Genomic DNA, 26,639 nt, shown 5'->3' with positions numbered 1-26,639 from the left:
AGCTGTGTTTAGCCACACAGTTATGAAGTGTAAAGTGTAAAGAGCAGGGGACTGAGCACACAGCTTTGGTGGTGTACCTGTATCGATGGAGGTTTTGGAGATGTTGTTGCCAATCCGAACTGACTGAGGTCTACAAGCGAGGAAATCCAATTGCATAGGCAGGTATTGAGACCAAAGTCTTGGAGCTTATTGATTAGTTCTGAGGGGATGGTGGTATTGAATGCTGAGCTTTTGTCGATAAAGAGTATCATGATGTGGGCATCTTTGCTGACAAGGTGTTCCAGGGTTGAATGAAGAGCCAATAAGGTGGCATCTTAGCATGTGCCCCTCAGCTATATGGAGTACTTTGCCATGTCTTCAACCTGAGCCTGAGGCTCCGGAGGGTTCCTGTGCTATGGAGGACGTCCCGCCTCGTCCCTGTGCCGAAGACGCCGCGCCCCAGCAGCCTCAATGACCACAGACCGGTGGCATTGACCTCCCACATCATGAAGTCCCTGGAGAGACTTGTTCTGGAGCTGCTCCGGCCTATGGTCAGGCCACACTGAGATCCCCCTCCAGTTCACCTACCAACCCCGACTAGGAGTTGAGGATGCCATTGTCTACCTGCTGAGCCATGTCTACGCCCACCTGGACAAGCCAGCAAGCACTGTGAGGGTCATGTTTTTTGACTTCTCCAGTGCGTTCAACACCATCCGCCCTGCTCTGCTGGGGGAGAAGCTGACAGCGATGCAGGTGGATGCTTTCCTGGTGTCATGGGTTCTTGATTACCTGACTGGCAGACCGCAGTACGTGTGCTTGCAACAGTGTGTGTCCGACGGAGTGATCAGCAGCACTGGGGCTCCACAGGGGACTATCTTGTCTCCCTTCCTCTTTACCATTTACACCTCAGACTTCAACTACTGCACAGAGTCTTATCATCTTCAGAAGTTTTCTGATGACTCTGCCATAGTTGGATGCATCAGCAAGGGAGATGAGGCTGAGTACAGGGCTACAGTAGGAAACTTTGTCACATGGTGTGAGCAAAATTATCTGCAGCTTAATGTGAAAAAGACTAAGGAGCTGGTGGTAGACCTGAAGAGGGCTAAGGTACCGGTGACCCCTGTTTCCATCCAGGGGGTCAGTGTGGACATGGTGGAGGATTACAAATACCTGGGGATACAAATTGACAATCAACTGGACTGGTCAAAGAACACTGAGGCTATCTACAAGAAGGGTCAGAGCCGTCTCTATTTCCTGAGGAGACTGAGGTCCTTTTAACATCTGCCGGACAATGCTGAGGATGTTCTACAAGTCTGTGGTGGCCAGTGCGATCATGTTTGCTGTTGTGTGCTGGGGCAGCAGGCTGAGGGTAGCAGACACCAACAGAATCAACAAACTCATTCATAAGGCCAGTGATGTTGTGAAGATGGAACTGGACTCTCTGACAGTGGTGTCTGAAAAGAGGATGCTGTCCAAGTTGCATGCCATCTTGGACAATGTCTCCCATCCACTACATAATGTACTGGTTGGACACAGCAGTACATTCAGCCAGAGACTCATTCTACCGAGATGCAGCACAGAGCGTCATAGGAAGTCATTCCTGCCTGTGGCCATCAAACTTTACAACTCCTCCCTTGGAGGGTCAGACATCCTGAGCCAATAGGCTGGTCCTGGACTTATTTCCTGGCATAATTTACATATTACTATTTAACTATTTATGGTTTTATTACTATTTATTATTTATGGTGCAACTGTAACGAAAACCAATTTCCCCCGGGATCAATAAAGTATGACTATGACTACTATGACTATCTGAGTGGACCTCTTGCTCTGGCAAGCAAATTGAAGCAGATCTAAGTTGCTTCTCAGCCAGGAGTTGATATGTTTCATCACCAACCTCTCAAAACACTTCATCACTGTGGATGTAAGTGCTACTGGGCAATAGTCACTACGCTCTTCTTGGGCACCTGTATAATTGAGGCCTGCTTGAAGCAGATGGATACCACACACTGCAAAGCGAGTAGTTAAAGATCTCAGTGAACGCTCCAGCCAGTTGATCAGCACAGGTCTTTAGCACTTGGCCAAGTACCCTATCTGGGCTGGATGCTTTTTGTGGGTTCACCCTCCTGAAGGTTGGGACATCAGCCCCAGAGACTGAACTCATAGGATCATCAGGGTTCCTCCATGTTTTAACTATCAAAGTAAGCATAGAACGCAATGAGCTCATCTAGAAGCTAAGCCTTGCTGCTGCCTATGTCACTTGATTTAACTTTGTAAGAGGATATAGTAGTCAAGCCCTGCCATAACTGTCAAGCACCCTTCGCTGATTCAAGTTCAGTCTGGAATTAACATTTCACCTATGAGATGGCTTTCTGGAGATAATATCTGGACCTCTTGGAACTTTCTTGGTCACCAGACTAAGGCGGCACTGGTGAACCACAACAATGTTCTGTGGGCTGCGGACAACACTTCTAAATATACTTTTAAATACATCTCTTTCGAATTTCACTGCAATCTGCAGCATGTAATTTCCCACTAAACAATGTACTTTTAAATCAACTTAACGATCTGCAGATTTTACGATCGTCTAAAGGACTCTGCGAACCAGGCGGGTATGGCACCTTTAAGTGGACAATGGTTCATCACCATTGCCAAACGTGAGGCAGGAGAGGAAGGGTCTCCAAGCCAGGCTGAAATACAGAGGGATGAGGCCCCCTCTACCCAGAATCTTTTTGGCAAATGTGCAATTGCTGCATACTAGCAGAATGTGTTCCACGAGTTGACTGAGTGCTCAGATCCTATGCTCAGTCTCGCTCTCCCTTTCTCCCCCAGAGATCGCCCTATAGCAACAAGCTCAGTGACCAGCAAACCCTTGGCTGATGTAATTGCAAATTCATTTTGCATTCCAACCTGCCTTTGGTAATCTTTCAGACTTCTGTCGTCTGAAGAAGCTATCCAACTCTGCTCTAAGAACAGTCAAATACTGCTTCTGCCACTATTCTAGAAAAAATTGTTTCAAAGACCCAGTAGACTCGGTCTTAATTGGGAACCTCCCAGTTGCTGTCTATGACCCTAACTCTAGAATCTCTCACAACAATAAACATCCTCTTTCTATCCACCCAGTTAAGATTCCTCGAACACTTAGAAGAATGCCATGACTGCACTGAAAAATAGGAAATTTTACAGAACTGGAGAGAATATTAAAAACATCTCCCCAAAGACTCGATCTCAAATTGAGTCATCAGCCATCAAGCAATTGAAATATGAAGATATAAAGATTCACCCAAGGGGCAGAGAACCTTGAGGCAGAATCACTACTTAAAGACAGGTATGTTTTTGGATTTTAAACACTTCATCAAGGTATGGAGTCAGTACACAAGAATGCTTTCAATTTCTTGCTCGTTTCCCACAGCCATCCCAAATCAGAATAATTATCACTGATATATGCCATACCATTGTGGCAGCAGTTCAGTGCAAGACATGAAAAATATGACAAGTTTCAATAAAAAAAATATATAGTGCAAAAGTAGTAGTGTTCATGGACAGTTCTGAAATCTGATGGTGAAGGGGAAGAAGCTGTTCCTAAAGTGTTGAGTTTGGGTCTTTAGGCTCCTGCAATGAGAGGAGAGCATGTGCAATATGCTGAAGGCCCTTAATGATGAGTGCCACCTTCTGAAGATGTCCTCAATGATGGGAAGGGTTGTGCCTGTGATGGAGTTGAAAGAGTCTACAACTCTCCGCAGTCTCTTGCAATCCTGTGCGTTGCAGCCTCCATACCAGTCTGTGACACAACCAGTCAGATTGCTCTCCACAGTACATCCATAGAACTTCGTAAACATCTTTGGTGACATATCAAGTTTCCTCAAATTCCTAATGAAGTAGACTTGCAGGCAGTCTCTCCATGTGTTGGGTCCAGGACAGAACCTCTGAGTTGTTGATGACCAGGAACTCAAAGCTGCTCACCTTTACAGTAACTCAACTTCTCCTCTTCTGACTTCCCCTTCCAGAAGTCCATAATCAATTCCCTGGTCTTGCTGACATTGAATGTGAGAATGTTAACGCAACATCACTCAACAGGTTGATCTCACTGCTGAATGCCTCCTCATTGCCGTTTGAGATTTTACCAACATTTACAACATTATAAATGGCATTTGAGCTGTGCTTAGCCACACAGTTACGAGCATACAGCAGAGGTGCCCCTGTATTGATCGAGGGGCATGTTATCATCAATAAAGGCCTGTTTCTGTGCTGTAGTTTTTCTATGGTTTCTATATGGACCATGTGCAGGTCAGTGGGACTAGGTAGAAAATGGTTCGGCACAGCCAAGAAGGGCCAAAAGGCCTGTTTCTGTGCTGTAGTTTTTCTATGGTTTCTATTTCTAATTTATACTATGGTCTTGGATGAAGATGTCAGGGATCCAGTTCCAGAGGGAAGCTTGAAGCTTGGCAATTAATACTGAGGTGATGACAGTATTGAATACTGAGCCAGAGTCAATTTTGCTGACATCCAGGTGCTGCAGAGTAAAGAGCCAGAGCGATAGCGTCTGTTGTAGACTTGCTACAGTAGGCCCAGATCCTCTCTCAGGCAGGAGTTGATTCTAGCCAAAACCAGCCTCTCAAAACACTTCATTATAGTAGATGTGAATGCTACCAGACCAGTTATTGAAGCAGCTCACTCTGTCCTTTTTGGAGAGCAGAGAAAGATGGGAACCTCAGAGGTTATAGATGTTTTCAAACACTGCAGCCAGTCAGCACATTTTCAGTATACAGCCAGGTACACTGTCAAGGCAAATGCCTTGCAAAGTTATACCCTCTTGACTTCAGCCTCCAAAACAGAGATTACAAGGTCATTAGATGCTATGGCGATTCACATAGATGTAGCGTTACTCTCCCCTACAAAAGATGCATAAAAAGCATTGGGTACATTCATGAGCGAAGTACAAACCCCATTTCCAGAAAAGTTGGGATATTTTCCAAAATGCAATAAAAACAAAAATCTGTGATATTTTAATTCATGTGAAACTTTATTTAACTGACAAAAGTACAAAGAAAAGATTTTCAATAGTTTTACTGACCAACTTAATTGTATTTTGTAAACATACACAAATTTAGAATTTGATGGCTGCAACACACTCAACAAAAGTTGGAACAAAGGCACATTTACCATTGCGTTACATCACCTTTCCTTTTAATAACACTTTTTAATTGTTTTGGAACTGAGGATACTAATTGTAGTAGATTTGCAATTGGAAATTTTGTCCATTCTTGCTTGATATAAGACTTCAGCTGCTCAACAGTCCGTGGTCTCCATTGTCTGATTCTCCTCTTCATGATGCGCCATACATTTTCAATAGGAGATAGATCTGGACTGGCAGCAGGCCAGTCAAGCACACGCACTCTGTGTCTGCAAAGCCACGCTGCTGTAGCCCGTGCAGAATGTGGTCTGGCATTGACCTGCTTGAAATAAGTGTGGACGTCCCAGGAAGAGACGTCGCCTTGATGGCAACATATGTCTCGCTAAAATCCTAATATACCTCAGAGTCAATGGTACCTTCACATACATGCTACTCACCCATGCCGTGGGCACTGATGCACCCCCATACCGTCACAGATGCTGGCTTTTGCACCTTTCGCTGATAACAATCTGGATGGTCGTTTTCATCTTTGGCACGGAGAACTCGACGCCCGTTTTTTCCGAAAACTAGCTGAAATGTGGACTCATCTGACCACAGCACACGGTTCCACAGTCTTTCGGTCCATCTGAGATGAGCTCGGGCCCAGAGAACTCTCCAGCGTTTCTGCATAGAGTTGATGTATGGCTTCCTCCTTGCATAATACAGTTTCAAGTTGCATTTCTGGATGCAGCGACAGACTGTGTTGAGTGACAATAATTTTCCAAAGTACTCCCAAGCCCAGGTGGCTATAATTGTCACAGTAGCATGACGGTTTCTTAAGCAGTGCCACCTGAGGACTCGGAGATCAAACGCATTCAACAGTGGTTTCCGACCTTGCCCTTTACGCACTGAGATGTCTACGAATTCTCTGAATCTTTTCACAATATTATGTACTGTAGATGTTGAAAGACCTAAATTCTCTGCAATCTTGCGTTGAGAAATGTTCCTTTTGAACTAACAATTCTCTTACGAATTTTGGCACAAAGGGGTGAGCCATGACCCATCCTTGCTTGCAAAGACTGAACCTTTGATGGATGCTACTTTTATACCCAGTCATGATACATCACCTGCTACTAATTAGCCTGCTTAATGGGAGTCTTCCAAACCGGTGTTACTTGAATATTCTGTGCACTTTTCAATCTTATTTTAACTCTGTTCCAACTTTTGTTGAGTGTGTTGCAGCCATCAAATTCGAAATTTCTGTATGTTTACAAAATACAATTAAGCTGGTCAGTAAAACTATTGAAACTGTTTTCTTTGTACTTTTGTCAGTTAAATAAAGGTTCACATGAATTAACATATCGCAGATTTTTGTTTTTATTGCATTTTGGAAAATATCCCAACTTTTCTGGAAATGGGGTTTGTACCATTGCAATTTATACTCGCAAACACAAGGAAATCTGCAGATGCTTGAATTTCAAGCAACGCACATAAAAGTTGCTGGTGAATGCAGCAGTCCAGGCAGCATCTCTAGGAAGAGGTACAGTCGACATTTCGGGCCGAGACCCTTCGTCAATTTATGCTGTTAGGATTTGCTTTATAGGAAGTAATGGCACAAAAATCCTGCGCAGCTGTTGTGCATCTGACTGTGTCTCAAATTTCACAATTGCCTTTTCAGTCTCATAATGGTCTTCCGCAGGTTGTACCCGGACTTCTTGTAAGATTCTGGACCACGGGTCTAGCCTTCAGTAGACTAAATCTCCTGGTTTATCCAGGGTTTCTTGTTTGGAAAAACTGAGCATGTTCTTCAAGGCACACACTCGTTCATACAGGTCTTGACGAAGTTAGTGATTGCTGTGGCAGATTCATTCACATCCAAAGATGAATCCCTGAAATACAGTCCAGTTCATTCACTGATTCAAAGCAATCCTGTAAACACTCCTCCCCTTCCCTTGACTATACAGTGCCTATATAAAAAAATAGTATTCACACACTTGGAAGTTTTCATGTTTTATTGTTCTACAACATTGAATCAGAGTGGATTTAATTTGGCTTTTTTGACACTAGTCAACAGAAAAAACTCTTGTATCAAAGTGAAAACAAATTTCTACAAATGGTCTAAATGTATTACAATTATTAAACACAAAATAACTAATTGCATAATTATTCACCCCCTTCAAGTCAGTATTTAATAGCTGCACTTTTGGCAGCAATTACAGCCTTGAGTCTGTGTGGGTAGGTCTCCAATCAGTTTTACACATCTGGACACCACAAATTTTCCACATTCTTTACAAAACTGCTCGAGCTCTGTCAGATTGCGTGGGGATCATGAGTGAACAGCCCTTTTCAAGTCCAGCCAGAAATTCTCAATTGCATTGAGGTTTGGACTCTGACTTGGTCACTCTAGGACATTAACTTTGTTGTTTTTAAGCCATTCCTGTGTTGCTTTGGCTTTATGCTTGGAGTCACTGGCTTAGTGGAAAACAAATCTTTTCCCAAGTCACATTTCTCTTGCAGACTGCGTCAGGTTTTCCTCCAGGAATTCCCTGTTTTTTTTCTGCATTCATTTTGCCCTCTATCTTCACAAGCCTTCCAGGGCCTGCTGCAGTGAAGCTTTCCCACAGCATGATGCAGCCACCAGCATGCTTCACAGTAGGGATGGTGTATTTTTGATGATGTGCGGTGTTTGGCTTTTGCCAAACATAGCGTTTAATCTGATGGCCAAAAATCTCAATTTTGGTTTCATCAGACCATAGAACCTTCTTCCAGCTGACTTCAGATTCTCCTATATGCCTTCTGGCAAATGCTAGCCAAGATTTCATTAGTCCCCTTCTTGCACAGTCACTCAGTTTTTGAGAACGGCCTGCTCTATGCAGATTTACAGCTGTGCCATATTCTTTCCCTTCACTGATGATTGACTTAACTGTACTCCAGGGATATTCAGTGGCTTGGAAATTTTCTTGTATCCATCTCCTGAAAAAATAACCTTTCTGCAGAGTTGCTTAGAGTGTTCTTTTGTCTTCACGGTGTGGTTTTTGCCAGGCTACTGACTCACCAGCAGTTGGACCTTCCAGATACATGTGTATTTTTACTACAATCAGTTGAAACACCTTGGCTGCACACAGGTCTCCAAAAAGGGATCTCCATTTAACTAATTATGCGACTGCTAAAACAAATTGGGTGCAGCAGTAATGATATGGTGTGTCATATCAAAAGAGGTGAGTGCTATCCTCATGGAACCAGCCACTCCAGTATTACCCAGACCAGATACCTGACCCTGACTGAGCTGGAAGGGCAGCGTCTCGCCCTGCCACCCCCAATCCCCCACCCTCCCGGCAAGTTGCTTCGTCTGCACCTACGTGGGAGAGGCCAGTCGTGTCTGGGTGGGGGGCAGCACTGTCCAGCTCTTGTCTTTGTGACCTAGGGGTCCGCCCAGGCCAGGCGAGACGGTGTCTGCATGCTGCCAGGTGAGATGCACCTTGGGGTGGCGTCTGGGTTCTGTCAGGCAAGAAAGTATCCGGGTTCAGTCAGTATCTTCTGATTCATGGCTCCTTCCCCCATTTTTTTTTATTTTTCATTTTGACTGTTGAGTTTTTTTCTCATTAAGGTACAATTTATATTTAAAAAAAGGTGAGTGCTTCTGCAATCAATTATTTTGTGTTTTATATCTGTAATTAATTTAGATCACTTAGTAGAGATCTGCTTTCACTTTGAGACGAAAAGTCTTTTTCTGTTAATCAATGTCAAAAAAAAAAGCCAAATTAAATGCACTGTGATTCAATATTGTAAAACAATAAAATACAAAAAACTTCCAAAGGGGGTGAATACCTCTTACAGGCACTGTATCACGCCACTGGTACCACATAGTGCTGTGATCTTCAACCTCTGCCCATATGCTGGGCATACAGCCAGGGGACTGGACTTGCCCAAGTTCAGGCACAGCATTCTTGATTGTATTGCTGATTGAGTGGGTTGGTTCCTCTGGTGACACGTTGGGAGACAGTTTGTCAGAGACTGTTTTATTTTGACATACAGCACAGTAACAGGCCCTTCTGGCCCAACATGCCTACGCCTCCTAATTACACCCATGTGACAAATTATTAACCAGTAGATCTACTGAATGGAGGAGGAAACCAGAGAAGGGGACACAGGGAAAAGGTATAAACTCCTTACAGACAGCAGCGGAATTGAACTACACTCTGTAATAGCGTTACGCTAACCTCTACTCTACTTTCTTCAAATTCAAATTGGCCTTCCTGAAATCCACCCCCTCCTCCCCCACAATGATTGGGAAGGCATCAGTGTGCACAGTCTCATGACTATTGATCACTTTGCACAGCTCCTCCAGTGCCAGCTTAACACTTGCTAAGGGTGGCATGTTCATCACTACCAGGATGACAGTAGAGAGCTGCCTCAGCAGGTAGAACAAATGACATTTGACTACCAGATGCTCCAGGTTGGGGGAACAGGACTGAGTCAGAACTGCCACATTATACACCACACTGAGTTAATGATGGAGTCAATGCCAGGCCTCTGCCTTTATCCAATATCACTATTCAGTCCATGTGGTGGACATGAACCCCCTTAGGCTGGAGCGCTGAAATAAGCTTCATCTCTATAAAGTAGAGGGTACAACAGTTCTGATGCCCCTCTGTTACTGCAATCCATTTCTCTGAGATTATAAGTTTTATTTTCCAGATACTGTATATTAGCCAGAAAGATGATTGGGTGGGTGTAGGGGTAAAGGTCACTTAGGGTATTTCAGTTTCCTGTAGTGCTTCCCATCCTTCTCTTCACTCTTAGAATAAAATCTGGAGAGACAGATTCAGATAACGGAATCCTAGAGCAACAAACAAGATGCTGAAGGAGTTCAGTAGGCCAGGCAGCATCCGTGGTGGGGGGGATTGAATATTTAACCTTTCAGGGCAAGACTCTCAATCTGAAATATTGACTGTCCATCTCCCTCCTCAAATGCTCCCTAACCCACTGAGTTCCTCCAGCATCTTGTAAGTTGCTTCAACATTTCCTGGGATAGAGAATTTCTAAGAGTCACAGTTCTTAGAGGATAAACTTTTCTCCGTGTCTTAAAAGGGCAATTTCTCCATTCTGAATCTATACACCTCATTTCCAATTTTTTTTCCCCATGAGTGGAAGAGCTCCCAGCATTTAAAAAGGTGGCAGTACAGTCCAATGCAAGGAGGGATTTGATCTTGAAGTCGTCCAGAGCTCCATGGAAGTTGTGTAGTACAAGGTCAAACACAGGCAAAAAAAATTGCCTCCCGGTTATCACTTACCATTCTCCCACGGCTGATTAATAGGTATTTCTCAATGTTGATGAATACATAGAGGCATAGTACAATGAGTGCTTTCAAGCATATTTCACCACTGTCTATTTGGTTCATTCTTCACTCCATTAGTAAGTCAGCGAACCAATTGCTGACTTGGTAATGGATTGAAGGGAGTGTGCATGAGGGAATGATGTAAATCATGCCAAAAATTTCTAAAATTAAGATTCCAACAGCGCAAACAGTTTTACATATTCCAAGTGGTGAAAACAGCATACAAAAGAGCCTAGCAAGTGCACAACAAATAAATTAGATCCAAATTCCAAGCTGATACATTTTATCCTAAATGGTGAACAACTGAAGAGCCTGTGAAGACAACTCCAAATTATGACCATTCACAGTAATGCCAGTATCTACAATGAGAAATGCAGAGACAAGTTTTAAGGATTTATTCCACCTCCAGAGACATCAGCAGGATGCCCATTTTGGCAAATTCCTGGGAATGAAATACTGCAAAAGCTAATTTTCAGGTGACTGACTGACTGAGGACTGGACACAGGGGAGACCATTGCACAGGTCGACCTTCTATAATCCGGCACCACTGGGACCTGAGGAGTGCCGGATTAGTGAAAATGCCGAATTACAGAAGGATCACATTAAGCAATAGCTAACCGCCTCATCAACCCTTTTAAAATATCAAAGGATTCAAAGGTTCATTTAATGTCAGAGAAATGTATACAATATACATCCTGAAATGCTTTTTCTTCGCAACCATCTACGAAAACAGAGGAATGCCCCAAAGAATGAACGACAGTTAAATGTTAGAACCCCTAAGTTCCCCCCCCCGGCTCCCCTCCCTCCTGCGCGTAAGCGGCAGCGAGCAACAATCCTCCTCCAACACTGGCCAAAAATAAAGTGCACCCCCTACCAGCACTCAAGCATGAGCTAAGCGAAAGCAAAGACACAGACTTGCAATTACCCCAAAGGCTACATTGCACTCACAGTTACTGAGGGAATCCTTGTTAGTTTCTTTTCCTCCGCTTAGTGATATGCTTAAATTCAACAGGTCACCACGTCTGATCTGAGGTCGTAGGCAGAAGAGAACGGAGCGCCGGCCGGGCAATGCTGGAGGGTAGTGCGCGACTGCCAGCAGGTGGGCGAGAAGACGGACCAACCCAGCGCGCGCCAGCTCCCCCACCACTGGCGGGTGAGATAGGCGGGTGCCGGGCGGCTGTGCCGCACGCAAATATTAATAAATGCAAGAAAACAAGCAGGAATCATCTGTCTGTGCTTACAAGAGCGTGCCAACACGTGAACAGATCTAGCACAACCAAAACAATGCACAGCAGATTGGTACAGTGGCCCGGAAGATTTGAAATTACAGTTGCGCGGAAAATTTGAAATCAGTGCGGATTATCAAAGGAACTGGATTACAGGTAATCTGATTATAGAAGGTCGATCTGTACCAACAAATATCCTGCCTATAATTCTGATGACATTCACTCTAGAGCTAACAAGTTCTCTAGCCAAGCTACTCCAATTTTCCTGAGAATATGAAAAATCGTCAATATATAAATATCACTAATAAAACTGAAATTCATTCTGATTAATTAACAACCAGGCTATTCTCAGTCATCACAAAAAGTAATGGAAGATGGTACCTAGAGAACTCCAAATTATGAGCATTAAAATAAAGCACTTACTTGCCAGCGATTTGCCAACACTCAGCTTGAGTTTTGGCGGAAGCACTCAATTACAGACCATAGAGCAATCTTGTTCCCAGTATGTACATTGTGTTACGTACCCCGTAACTGGGTTGCCAAACCAGCAGAAATGGGTCACTCAGTTGGAGTCTGGATTACTAGAACTAAGAAAGTTTTATTAAAGAAACAAGCAACACAGTACTCTAATCAAAAGGATAATAAATGCAACAGTTCGGCAATGATAAACACACATGTACACAGAATTAAGATAACAGGATCAATCAAGCTCTATCGTTGTCGAGGGGTAAATGACCAGTTTCAAAGTGACGCAAAGTTCAGTTCAATTTAGTTCAGTTCAGTTCGCAGTAATTGCTGCCGTGGGAGATGGACAGTGTGGGGGGGAAGGAGAGAGAGAGCAAAATGAATGAATATTCAAACGGCTTCCACACAGACCTTCGCAGTCAGCTTTCGGGCAAGTTCTTTGCGATGTCATCTGAGGTCACCGACTGTGACCCCTCCGTTGCCAGATACGATCGTTTCTCTGCGGTGAACCTGGCACCCAGGCAATGTTGGACACACACTAGGTTCCCGCCGATCGTGCCTTTCCACCCTGTGCGTCTATGGCTTGTCCCACGATCAGCCGTCCAAAACTTCCCACCGACTTGTGAGAGACGCACCGCTTCCAGGGCCTCGTTACCTCGGGGTGTCATGTGTGTCCTGCCTTAGCGAACCTGTCCCTTTTTATCCCCCTGCTGGGGTATCGCCTGTCCATCACTTCAAACAGTTCAGGGTTCAAAGGGTGAGCCGATCTTGACAACCCTCCCTCCGTTAGACTCTCCCGTCCCTTCATTAACATCTCCAAATGTTGCTCCATTGTTTTCCTTATCTCTCTCTCTCTCGCTCCTGAAGACAGGTGGCAGACCAATTGCTGATCCCACTGGTGCCAGCACAGGACAGCTAACATCTTAATCTATGTGTATTCTCGTCACAATTGGCATGCAAAAGTTTGGGCACCCCGGTCAAAATTTCTGTTACTGTGAATAGTTGAGGAGTAGAAGATGAACTGATCTCCAAAAGTCAAAGTTAAAGATGAAAAATTCCTTTCAACATCTTAGGCAAGATTATTGTACTGGTGACCCCCATTTTCTGAACGTTCGCTTTACGACACCTCGCTGTTATGAAAGACCTACGTTAGTTACTTGTTTTCGCTAACAGGTGTTTTCACTGTTACGAAAAAAGGCAGCGTGCATCCGAACAGCCAGGCTCCTCCCTAGAACTGCATTCTAGCCGCCATTGCTTAAACACATGTTTTATCTCGATTTATTTTGTGCATCCGTTAGCAAGATGAGTTCTAAGGTACCAGAAAAGCCTAAAAGAGCTCGTAAGGGTGTTACACTTAGCGTAAACTGGACATAATTAAGCGTTTCGATCGTGGTGAACGAAGTAAGGACATTGTCTGCGCGTTGATCTTGCCTGCATCCACCATTCGCACCATCTATACACAGAGAGAAAGAATTTTGAAAGCTGCCAATGTTGCTGTTGGTTCTGCTCGTAGCAAAGTGGTCTCTCTTAGTTGGCATCCAATAGTGGATAAAATGGAAAGTCTATTGCTTAAGTGGATTGATGGGTGTACAAAGCGTGGTGTTCCATTAAGTTTTCTTATACTTAAGGAGAAATCAGTCAGTCTTTTTAATAAGCTGAAACAGAAAGCACTGGATGATAGAAACATAGAAAATAGGTGGAGTAGGCCATTCGTCCCTTCGAGCCTGCACCACCATTCAGTATGATCATGGCTGATCATCCAACTCAGAACCCTGTACCAGCCTTCCCCCCATACCCCTGATCCCTTTAGCCACAAGGGCCATATCTAACTCCCTCTTAAATATAGCCAATGAAACGGCCTCAACTGTTTCCTGTGGCAGACAATTCCACAGATTCACCACTCTCTGTGTGAAGAAGTTTTTCCTCATCTCAGTCCTAAAAGGCTTCCCCTTTATCCTCAAACTGTGACCCCTCGTTCTGGACTTCTCCAACATCGGGAACAATCTTCCTGCATCTAGCCTGTCCAATCCCTTTAGGATTTTACATGTTTCAATAAGAACCCCCCTCAATCTTCTAAATTCCAACGATAAGCCTAGTCGATCCAGTCTTTCATCATATGAAAGTCCTGCCATCCCAGGAATCAATCTGGTGAACCTTCTTTGTACTCCCTCTATGGCAAGGATGTCTTTCCTCAGATTAGGGGACCAAAACTGTACACAATACTCCAGGTGTGGTCTCACCAAGGCCTTGTACAAATGCAGTAGTACCTCCCTGCTCCTGTACTCGAATCCTCTTGCTATGAATGCCAGCATACCATTCGCCTTTTTCACCGCCTGCTGTACCTGCATGCCCACTTTCAATGACTGGTGTATAATGACACCCAGGTCTCGGTTGCACCTCCTCTTTTCCTAATCAGCCACCATTCAGATAATAATCCGTTTTCCTGTTTTTGCCACCAAAGTGGATAACCTCACATTTATCCACATTAAATTGCATCTGCCATGAATTTGCCCACTCACCTAACCTATCCAAGTCACTCTGTATCCTCTTAGCATCCTCCTTCCAGCTAACACTGCTGCCCAGCTTCGTGTCATCCGCAAATTTGGAGATGCTGCAATTAATTCCCTCATCTAAGTCATTAATATATATTGTAAACAACTGGGGTCCCAGCACTGAGCCTTGCGGTACCCCACTAGTCACTGCCTGCCATTCTGAAAAGGTCCCGTTTATTCCCACTCTTTGCTTCCTATCTGCCAACCAATTCTCTATCCACATCAATACCATACCCCCAATACCATGTGCTTTAAGTTTGCACACTAATCTCCTGTGTGGGACCTTGTCAAAAGCCTTTTGAAAATCCAAATATACCACATCCACTGGTTCTCCCCTATCCACTCTACTAGTTACATCCTCAAAAAATTCTATGAGATTCGTCAGACATGATTTTCCTTTCACAAATCCATGCTGACTTTGTCCGATGATTTCACCACTTTCCAAATGTGCTGTTATCACATCTTTGATAACTGACTCTAGCATTTTCCCCACCACCGATGTCAGGCTAACCAGTCTATAGTTCCCCGGTTTCTCTCTCCTTCCTTTTTTAAAAAGTGGGGGTTTCCTTAGCCACCCTCCAATCCTCAGGAACTAGTCCAGAATCTAAAGAGTTTTGAAAAATTATCACTAATGCATCCACTTTTTCTTGGGCTACTTCCTTAAGCACTCTGGGATGCAGACCATCTGGCCCTAGGGATTTATCCACCTTTAATCCCTTCAATTTACCTAACACCACTTCCCTACTAACATGTATTTCCCTCAGTTCCTCCATCTCACTGGACCCTCTGTCCCCTACTATTTCCGGAAGATTATTTATGTCCTCCTTAGTGAAGACAGAACCAAAGTAGTTATTCAATTGGTCTGCCATGTCCTTGCTCCCCATAATCAATTCACCTGTTTCTGTCTGTAGGGTACCTACATTTGTCTTAACCAATCTTTTTCTTTTCACATATCTATAAAAGCTTTTACAGTCAGTTTTTATGTTCCCTGCCAGTTTTCTCTCATAATCTTTTTTCCCCTTCCTAATTAAGCCCTTTGTCCTCCTCTGCTGGACTCTGAATTTCTCCCAGTCCTCAGGTGAGCCACTTTTTCTGGCTAATTTGTATGCTTCTTCTTTGCAATTGATACTCTCCCTTGTCAGCCACGGGTGCACTACCTTCCTTGATTTACTCTTTTGCCAAACTGGGATGAACAATTGTTGTAGTTCATCCATGCGATCTTTAAATGTTTGCCATTGCATATCCACTGTCAACCCTTTAAGTGTCATTTGCCAGTCTATCTTAGCTAATTCACGTCTCATACCTTCAAAGTTACCCGTCTTTAAGTTCGGAACCTTTGTTTCTGAATTAACTATGTTACTCTCCATCTTAATAAAGAATTCCACCATATTAGGGTGTGTCCAAAGTGTTGCGAAAGTAGAATTTAAAAGTGATCATGGGTGGTTTGATCGGTTTCTGAAGCGAGGGCAGCTTCATAGTTTAATGTTTACCAGAGAGTGCGCTTCGGCTGATACTGAAGCTGCCGAAAAGTTCCCAGCAGAACTGAAGAAAATAATTACAGAAGGTGGTTATTCCGATAAGCAAGTGTTTAACTGTGATGAAACTGCAATTTATTGGAAAAAATTGCCCAGCAAGACATTTACTTCGATAGAAGAAAAGCAGGCTAAGGGACACAAGGCATCAAAGGACAGGTTTACCCTCATGCCTAATATTAACGTCACTGGTGATGCGGTCCTTAAGCCTCTACTAGTGTACCATTCAGAAAATTCGAGGGCACTTAAAGGCATCGATAAGAAAACACTTCCCGTTGTGTTCCGTTCACATCCAAGTGGTTGGAATACCCAAGTGCTTTTTTCTGAGTACACGAGTGGATACGTTAGCCCTTTTGTTGAAAAATACTGTAGAGACATAACCTCGATAATAGGTGTCTTGTGATTGTCAATCATTGTCCACCTGGCATTACCGAGTATGGCTGTAACATTCGTGTTGCGTTCTCACTGCCGAATACGACATCAATACTGCAGCCATGCGACCAAGGCCTAATAGCCACAATTAAGGCTTACTATAGGTAAAATGTGATGTGTTTTATTGTAAGTACCATTGACAGAGAAGGCAACTCCGAAGCGTCTTTGCGAGAGGTCTGGAAAAAATACAATATAAAATTGGCAATCGTCAACATTGGAGATGCTCTCGATAGGCTAACAGTCTCGATGAGAAATGGCGTTTGGAAGAAACGGTGTCCCGAAGCAGTGAATGACTTCAAAGGCTTCGAACCATCAACAAATATGGCAATAGTGAGTTTGGCTACTGTACATATATTATTTCTACAAACGTACTTTACATAGGCTGTGTATTTTCGTGTCTTATTTGGCATGATTTGGCAGCTTCATAGCTTAAAGGTTACTGGAGAGTGTTTCTGCCAAGAGCGCTTGCGCTGAGAGCGCTGCCATGAGATTTTTGCTGAGCTAGACCGTGCAGAAAAGTATTTCTACTTTATATAGGTTGTGTATTTATCATATCATTCCTGCTTTTACTATATGTTACTGTTATTTTAGGTTTTATGTGTTATTTGGCATGATTTTGCAGGTTATTTTTTGGGTTTAGGAACGCTCAAGAATTTTTCCCATATTAATAAATGGTAATTGCTGATTCACTTTACCACATTCCAGCTTACGAACCATTTCATAGGAACGCTCTACCTTCGGATCACAGGGGAAACCTGTATTATTTTTGTTTCGTACAATTTTAGAGTGAAAAAGGGAAAGGAGCACCATGCAAAAGTTTGGGCACCCCAAGAGATTTGAGCTCTCAGATAACTTCTACCAAGGTCTCAGACCTTAATTAGCTTGTTAGGGCTATGGCTTGTTCACAGTCATTGTTAGGAAAGGCCAGGTGATGCAAATTTCAAAGCTTTATAAATACCCTGACTCCTCAAACCTTGCCCCAACAATCAGCAGCCATGGGCTCCTCTAAGCAGCTGCCTAGCACTCTGAAAATTAAAATAAATGATGCCCACAAAGCAAGAGAAGGCTATAAAAAGACAGCAAAGTGTTTTCAGGTAGCCGTTTCCTCAGTTCGTAATGTAATTAAGAAATGGCAGTTAACAGGAATGGTGGAGGTCAAGCTGAGGTCTGGAAGGTCGAGAAAACTTTCCGAGAGAACTGCTTGTAGGATTGCTAGAAAGGCAGATCAAAACCCCCGTTTGACTGCAAAAGACCTTCAGGAAGATTTAGCAGATCTGGAGTGGTGGTGCACTGTTCTACTGTGCAGCGACACCTGTACAAATATGACCTTCATGGAAGAGTCATCAGAAGAAAACCTTTCCTGCGTCCTCACCACAAAATTCAGCATCAGAAGTTTGCAAAGGAACATCTAAGCAAGCCTGATGCATTTTGGAAACAAACCCTGTGGGCTGATGAAGTTAGAATAGAGCTTTTTGGCCGCAATGAGCAAAGGTATGTTTGAAGAAAAAAAGGGTGCAGAATTTCATGGAAAGAACACCTCTCCAATTGTTAAGCACGGGGGTGGATCGATCATGCTTTGGGCTTGTGTTACAGCCAGTGGCACAGGGAACATTTCACTGGTAGAGGGAAGAATGAATTCAATTAAATACCAGCAAATTCTGGAAGCAAACATCACACCGTCTGTAAAAAAGCTGAAGATAAAAAGAGGATGGCTTCTACAATAGGATAATGATCCTAAACACAACTCAAAATCCACAATGGACTACCTCAAAAGGCACAAGCTGAAGCTCTTGCCATGGCCCTCACAGTCCCCTGACCTAAACATCATCGAAAATCTGTGAATAGACCTCAAAAGTGCATGCAAGACGGTCCAAGAATCTCACAGAACTAGAAGTCTTTTGCAAGGAAGAATGGGCAAAAAGCCCCCAAACAAGAACTGAAAGACTCTTAGCTACCTACAGAAAGCATTTACAAGCTGTGATACTTGCCAAAGGGGGTGTTACTAAGTACTGCCATGCAGGGTACCCAAACTTTTGCTTTGGGCCCTTTTCCTTCTTTTGTTATTTTGAAACTGTAAAAGATGGAAATAAAAAAGTAATCTTGCTTAAAATATTAAAGAAGTGTGTCATCTTTACCTTTATGCCTTTTGGAAATCAGGTCATTTTTACTCACTTAGCTATTCACAGTAACAGAAACTTTGACCAGGGTGCCCAAACTTTTGCATGCCACTGTACCAATGAGCTAGAACACAGATGTATAGAGAGAGTGCCTGCCTGTGACCAAGAGTGTTCTCAGGGAACCCTGATAAAACTGAAATCAACGAACATTAAAAGGTTCTACTGATTCAAATCATACGTGCAAAAGGAAAAGTGCTGCGGAAGTCGATCATCTGAACCCCAGAACATTGCTGCTAAATCTGTTCAGTCAGATCTCAGTCTCAATGATCTACTGTTGCTTTATCAATAAAGTCCCCTTCAATTCCATTCATAGTCATAGATCACTACAACACAATACAGAAATAGGCCTTTGGCCCATCTAGTTCATGTCAAATTTATTTTCCTGAGGTACAGGATACTGAAGACACACAATGTTTCAGGAACAGCTTCTTCCCCTCTGCCATCAGATTTCTGAATGGACAATGAACCCATTAACACTACCCCCCTTTTTTTTGCTCTCTTTTTGCACAATTTGATTTTATATATCTTATTGTAATTTATTTTTTTTTTAAATTATGTTCTGCTGCCCCCCCAAAAAATGATGACAATTCCCAATGACATTAAACCTGCCTAGTCCCACTAACCTGCACGTGGACCATACCCCTCCATACTCCTCCCATCCATGTACGTATCCAAATTGCTCTGAAATGTTAAAATTTAAACCACATCCACCACTTCAGCTGACAGCTTGTTCCACACTCTCACCACACTCTGAGTAAAGAAGTTTCCCCATGATTTCTCAGAAAATAGTTTCCATCTTCATACAGCAAGAAATATACAGCACTGAAGCAAAGGCTGGCATTGACAAGAAAATTACACGCCCCACTAGTGCCTGTAATGGCTTACTCCAAGAGGACAGCACACCACCTAAGCTTGCAGTCAAATAAAATACCATCTCAGAATCCCATCATCAACATTTTAAGGGCCCACAATGACAATTTCAATTGGACCAGCCACATAAATACCCGCGCTGCAAGAACTGACCACTGGTAACTCATCACCTAAGCGCACCAAATCATTTTCATAAACCATAGGTTTGAAGTGCTCCGAAATTCTCTCCAGTTACCAGCAGTACAGACGAGGAAGATAGCTGTCAGCATCCAGAACAAAGCAGCCTACTTTGACTGATACTTCACCCCTCATTGACATACCGTGTGTTAAATGCAGTTTTATCATGGTTAATGACAGAAATTACTAAGGATGATCCAACGGATGCAGAGGTTATGTCTCAGACAAACATTACAGTAGCATAAAATTGGGGCAATGAGCTTGCAGGAAAGAGGTAAAGAAAGCCCCAAGACAAAGTCTAATGTACAAGCTTTAAACTGACAATGAAACACTCCATGTAGACTAGAGTTCAATATTTAGCAAACTAGAAAAGATACGACATTTAAATTTTGCAGATGTGTTCTTTAATAAAATTTACATTAAAACTTTCAGAAATGCAGGAAACAATTTCTTATCATCATCCATGTGGAATCTGATTAATTGTGCCATTAATTAGGGCAGTCACTCATCTTGGAAACTCTTAAAGGACAAAAAGTAATCGAGAAAACAGCTGGATCTCCATTCATTTAGTTAGGACAATATGCTGTTTAATTAGGACAAGGGACTATTGCCAGTTTCTGACTGGCATCAGTTGCACGCACTTGTGCGGCCATTAGACACTACACCCTGGTTAGAGCAAAGAGTTTTTAAATAGTGTCAGTTGTGTGTGTTTTTGTCACTGATAGTTGGTGAAAAATAAGCAGTAAGATAATTCAGAACTGTTTTGCTCACTGTGGTTTCAAGTATTCAGGCTTAGAATTGTCAGATACGACCAGGGTTGAAAATGAATCAATTTCATTACTTCAACAAATTAGGAACTACAAAGAATTTGAAGGTATCAACAAACATTTTTCCATTGTAACATTCAAGATAATTGCAAAGCAAGCATGACAGCACCTCCACTTCCTCAGGAGTCTGCAGAGATTCCACATGTCATCAAAAGCATCGGCAAACTTCTGTAGACATGTGGTGGGAAGTGTGCTGACTGCCTGCATTACAGCCTGGTACGGCAACACCAAATCCTGCAAAATGTAGTGAATTCAGCCCGGAACATCACAGGTTTAGGCCTCCCAACCACTGAGCACATCTACATGAAACATTGCCGTAGAAAAGCAGCATCCATCATCAAAGATCCTCACTAACCAGGCCATGCTCTATTCTTGCTGCTGCCATCAGGTAGAAGGTACAAGTGCCTCAGGACTCGCACCACCAGCTTCAAGAACAGTTACTACCCCAACCGTCGGACTCCTCAGCAACACTCATTCTATTTCTGGTATTCTCACATCTATGGTCTCACTTTAAGGATTCTATCTTGTTATTTCATATTCATTACTTACTGCTATTTATATTTGCATTGGTTGTTCATTGATCTTGTTTACAGTTACTGTTCTATAAGTTTACCAAGTATGCCCTCAGGACAAAGAATCTCAGAGCTGTTTGTGGTGACATGCATGTTCTCTGATAATAAATTTTACTTTGAACTTTGGAAATGAAGATTTGGAGGATGCAATCATCGAAAGCATCGTATAAAGGCAGTCCATTGTCTGCACTATGTGGCTACAATGATTTTATTCATTTACAATCACAGCAGCACACAATGAATTCCTCCATCTATAACTATTATGAACTAATACACAGCTTTTATAGTATTGAGGTAGTATTGGTAGTTTTCTAACTTGCTGTTTTTTTTTTAATTTAAATTTAAATACATAATGTTACTCTGTTAAATGGTAGCTTGTCTTTTTTTTTATGCCTTTTAAACTATTTCCATGAAACTTGTTGCCCCCAGAATCCACTGTACTCTAAATCGTCATTTATCAGTTTTTAAGCACAATTTTGCTTTATTTACTTGTTGTAACTTACATTAGGTAGCAGTTCCATTATATCCAAAAGGGTGGAAATAAGGTTTATTTTAATGCAATATATCAGACTTCAATTCTGATCAAGCAATGGGCATCAAGATTTATATTTTTAGATTCTTACAAATCCATTATTTTCTAAAATTCCAACCATTATCATAGATTGGCTTCTCAAAATAAAATACACATCTCAACCAAATTCAGGCAATATCAAATTTGATCACAATTCCAAAAAAATGGATGTTGTTAACAGGGAAATAATACAAGACAATCTTATTGAAATGTAAGAAAATTGGAAATATTGAAAAACCTACTTTCCAAAATGTAGCTAGATGCTATTACTTTACAAAGAATAATAGAAATTATACACAAAACATTATTTAAATACAAAATTATTTTGAGTATTAAACACAAAATGCTGGAGGAACTCAGCAAGTTAGGCAGCATCTGTGGAGGGAAATAAATAATTGATGTTTTAGGCAAGACCCTTCATTAGGATCGGAAAGGAATGGGACAGAAGCCAGAATAAGGAGGAGGGAGGGGAAGGAGTGCAAACTGACAGGTGATGAGAAAGGTAAGTAGGTAGGTAGGTGGGTGGGTGGGGGAGAATGATATCAGAAGCTGGGAGGGGCTAAGTGGAAGCGATAAAAGGCTGAAGAAGGAACCTGAGAGGGGAGGACAGTGGACAATGAAAGAAAGGGAAGGATGAAGGGAAGTTTCTCCACCTTCCAGTGGCATCTCCCCCACATCACCTCTCTTTCTGTATTCCTCATTCGAGTTACCCTTTCATCCATTCTCTTCTCATCACCTGCCCATTACCTCTTTCTCGTTCTCCCTCCTCCTTCCCCTTCTTCCATGATTTACTGCCCTTTCCTATCATAGCACATCTTCTTCAACCCTTTATCACAACTATTCCCTCGCATCTTCTGACTTCATTCCCACTCCCCCACTCACCTTGCGCCTCGCCTATAACCTACCAGTTTGCACACCTTCCTACCCCTACTTTCTTATTCTGGCTTCTGACCCTGCCTTCCTTTCTAGACATGATAATTGGTGTCGGCCAGAAACGTTGACTATTCATTTTCTTCTTTAAATTTTACCTGACTTGCTCCACCACTGTGCGCCTTGCTCAAGATTGACAGCATCTACAGAATCTCTTGTGTTTACGTGAATTACTTTGTTAAGATTGCTTAAATGATCGATAAAACGAGAATATAACGTAAGAAAATCAAGAGTTTGCCGTGAAGAGGAGTAAACTAAGTTCGGGAGATAAGAGTCTGATTCAGGAGTCACTGGGATTCAGCAGGAAGATCCCGAGGCCCGAATGTCACCAGCCTCCTCCCACCCAGCCCAGTTTGACCCGAATCTCTTGCATTATTAGTGCTTGAAATACTTTTACTCAGAAGAATGCCACTGAATATACTGTTTGCAATTCTCCTTTCTTATTATTTACCTGTCTGACAGCCGTCGCAAAGGCGAACTCCCCAGCTTCCTTCAAATCGAGCCAGATCATCGGCATCCGAGGCACAGCCTCCATGTTGAAAGGATGTAAACTGCTATTAACCGGAAGTCAGGTGCTCAGCAACGGAAATTAGTAAGGAACATGCTGGAACTTGTAGTTTACTTAACTGATTCCCCGGCTTGCGCAATTAATTGTGGGTTTTTTTGGCTATTATTTTCACTGCCTTCTTTCTATGACTGCCCTTTTTGCAATAAATAAAAAAGATAATTTCCGCTATAGTGACCATTTTGAGAATTATTAACTTAAGTATTAAAATTGAATTGGCAGTTGATAGAAAAGTCGTCGAATTGAATTGACTTTATTTCTTACATCCTTCACATACATGAGGAGTAAAAATCTTTACATGCCGTCCTCTGTCTAAATGTGCAATATGCAATCATAGCAATTTATAATAAATAGAGCATAGAAAAACACACAAATCAGCGCGTGTTAATCAGTCTGATGGCCTGGTGGAAGCAGCTGTCCCGGAGCCTGTTGGTCCTGGCTTTTATGCTGTGGTAGCGTTTCCCGGATCGTAGCAGCTGGAACAGTTTGTGGTTGGGGTGACTCGGGTCCCCAATGATCCTTCGGGCCCTTTTCTCACACCTGAATCATGTTCACAACTACAGATGCGCTGGGTTGTCTGCACCACTCTCTGCAGAGTCCTGCATTTAAGGGAGGTACAGTTCCCATACCAGGTTGTGATGCAGTCAGTCAGGATGCTCTCAATTGTGCCCCTGTAGAAAGTTCCTAGGAATTGGGAGCCCATACCAAACTTTCTCAACCGTCTGAGGTGAAAGAGCCGCTGTTGTGCCTTTTTCACCACACAGCTGATGTGTACAGACCACGTGAGGTCCTCGGTGATGTGCATGGTGAGGAACTTGAAGCTGTTTACCTTCTCAACCCCAGAGCCATTGATGTCAGTAGGGGTTAGCCCGTCTCCATTCCTCCTGTAATCCACAACCAGCTCCTTTGTTTTTGCGACATTGAGGGAGAGGTTGTTTTCTTGACACCATTATGTCAGAGAGATGACTTCTTCCCCGTGGGCCACCTCGTTATTGTTTGAGATTAGGCCAATGAATTCAGTGTTATTAGCAAACTTAATTAGCAGATTGTAGTTGTAGGTGGCAACACAGTCATGGGTATACAAGGAGTAAAGGAGGGGATTTAGCACCTAGCCCTGAGGGGCTCCTGTGTTGAGAGTCAGAGGGGTGGAGATGAGGGAGCCCACTCTTACCACCTGCTGGTGATCTGACAGGAATTCCAGGATCCACTTCACAAGGCTGGGGTCTCTGAGCTTGAAGCTGGATAATAATATTAATAAATTGGATATTAATATGGTTTTTATATTATTGAGTTAGTAGGCTAATATCATTTGTTTAGGATATCGATCCAGTACTCTGAGCTCAAAACCCATCCTAGTTAATCCAGGTAATCAATAAAACATTAAGACTCCGGGGTGGTGGGGAGGAGGTACATCCCTACCAAAGGAGGTGTAAAGCGCTCTTTCCCTCTGCTAGCCTGCAGGTCACCCTTGGGCAAGGAGTAGCACCTGCTTAGGCCTCTAGTTCCAGTCACATGAAGTCATGGGAGCTGGTGGTGGATGGTCATATAAGCAACTAGCGCATACCACCAGTTCACTGACGCCAGGCAGACAACCTCTGAGGAGTATTGATAATGGCTGAGGTCACCCATCTTGTAAACACACTACACAGAAGAAGGCAATGGCAAACCACTTCTGTAGAAAAGATTGTAAAGAATCATGATGGTCATGGATAAAGAAGATAGAAGGCCATGATCGTCCACGTCATACAACACGGCACATAACAATAATGATGAGTTTTCAGTCAGTGGAGTAAGATGAACCCAAAGATTGTGCTGAAGACTCTATGAGTGTTGGCGCTTGGCCAAATGGTTAAGGCGTCAGTCTAGTGAACTGAAGGTTGCTAGTCTGAGCCTCAGCTGAGGCAGCATGTTGTGTCATTGTGTACTTAACCACACATTGCTCTGCGACGACACCGGTGCCAAGCTGTATCGGCCCTAGTGGCCTTCCCTTGGACAACATCAGTTGCGTGGAGAGGGAAGACTTGCAGCATGGGCATCTGCTGGTCTTCCATACAACCTTGCCCAGGCCTGCACCCTGGAAACCTTCCAAGGCGCAAATCCATGGTCTCACGAGACTAACGGATGCCTAAAAAATGATTCTATGAGTACATAGAGGTAGACTGTTGAAGCAATCTGTGAAACAGTTCTCTCCATTTAAACGTTGGCCTCTTGATGTTTATTTTGTCAGATTGGTGGCTTTGGGTGCAACAATGTCAGATGTGGATCTGGTACCCAGCTCATTACTTTGTTTTTTTCTTATTGTTTTTCATCTTGGCTGTATTAGTAGAACTGAATGGCTCACTAGACTATTTCACAGGGCATATAAGGTCATCTAAATTTTACAACCATTAGTGGTTTGAGGAAAAGGCCCAGGGCAAATAATAATGTGTCATAAATGTCAGTCTGTGACACCCATATACCAGGAATAAGTAAAAGGAAAATAATCAAAGCTGGGCATTTAGAGCAATAATAATTATTATTTCTCTTTTGAGGAATCCTTAATTGGGAGCATAGGCATTGCACAAGTTTCTCTCAGGATCAGATTTACCATTTTTTTGGTGACCTAAGCTACTAAAGGACAGTGGACACCTAGACCGTCAAATGTGGAATTGAAGGTGTTGATAGCAGCCAATAGCAAGAACCTCTGTTTAATGGATATATTACTGTGCAGTGTGACAGATCCTTACAAAAGTCCTTTTGTTCGAAGTACACTCTGTACTGCATTAGCGTAATGCAGCTGGTGTCAGTAGGCAATGTCATAATTGAATGAATGACCCTTGCTTGTAATTTAACCCTGAACTGAGTCATATGGAAGGCAGTTTCTTAAGACAGCGTTGCCACATAGTTATAACAGAATTCACATGAGCTGTTTTTTTCAGCCAATTGATATTACAAAAGCAAAGCATTAACAGAGAAACTAAAATCAGAGTGAATCTGCTAATACCACTTTATTGACAGGTTCAGATTAAAATATACAAGTGTATATTTCACATTTCTGCTTGACGTCACAGTTGATAGCATGTAGGAATTGTCTTAACGGCCACCATATTGTTGCACAGTCTGAAAGGAAAGAAAAATATATTAGAATTTGATGTCAGGTTTGCAGTTGAGTGCTAAAAACGGCAAAAGCTATAGTGAAAAATAAAACAAAATTGTAAAACAGTCCTTCTGTTTCACTGTTATTGAATTCTCGGGTGTGGAATCAGGATGAGGACCTTGAAGGTTCAGCCTTTTTAAACAAAAACTTACCTTATTTTCACGTTGCACTTATAA

The 26,639-nt window shown here is 42.7% G+C and overlaps 1 protein-coding gene and 1 pseudogene across 1 annotated transcript in view; both read right to left on the bottom strand.

Annotated features, from left to right (window-relative positions):
* Nucleotides 1-23,301, bottom strand: part of ptpn23a (protein tyrosine phosphatase, non-receptor type 23, a) — an 88,085-nt gene extending 64,784 nt beyond the window's left edge. Inside the window, exon 1 of the mRNA XM_072259952.1 lies at nt 23,214-23,301. Within this exon, the coding sequence (XP_072116053.1) occupies nt 23,214-23,297 (84 nt within the window). The 5' untranslated portion in view covers nt 23,298-23,301. The remainder of the gene's footprint in view (nt 1-23,213) is intronic.
* A 3,046-nt stretch (nt 23,302-26,347) lies between these two features.
* Nucleotides 26,348-26,639, bottom strand: part of LOC140190223 (chymotrypsin-like elastase family member 2A) — a 50,362-nt pseudogene continuing 50,070 nt past the window's right edge.

The sequence above is a fragment of the Mobula birostris genome, chromosome 1 (genome assembly GCF_030028105.1).
Source record: "Mobula birostris isolate sMobBir1 chromosome 1, sMobBir1.hap1, whole genome shotgun sequence".
Classification (NCBI taxonomy): domain Eukaryota; kingdom Metazoa; phylum Chordata; class Chondrichthyes; order Myliobatiformes; family Myliobatidae; genus Mobula; species Mobula birostris.
This window is presented reverse-complemented; position numbering and strand designations above follow the sequence as displayed.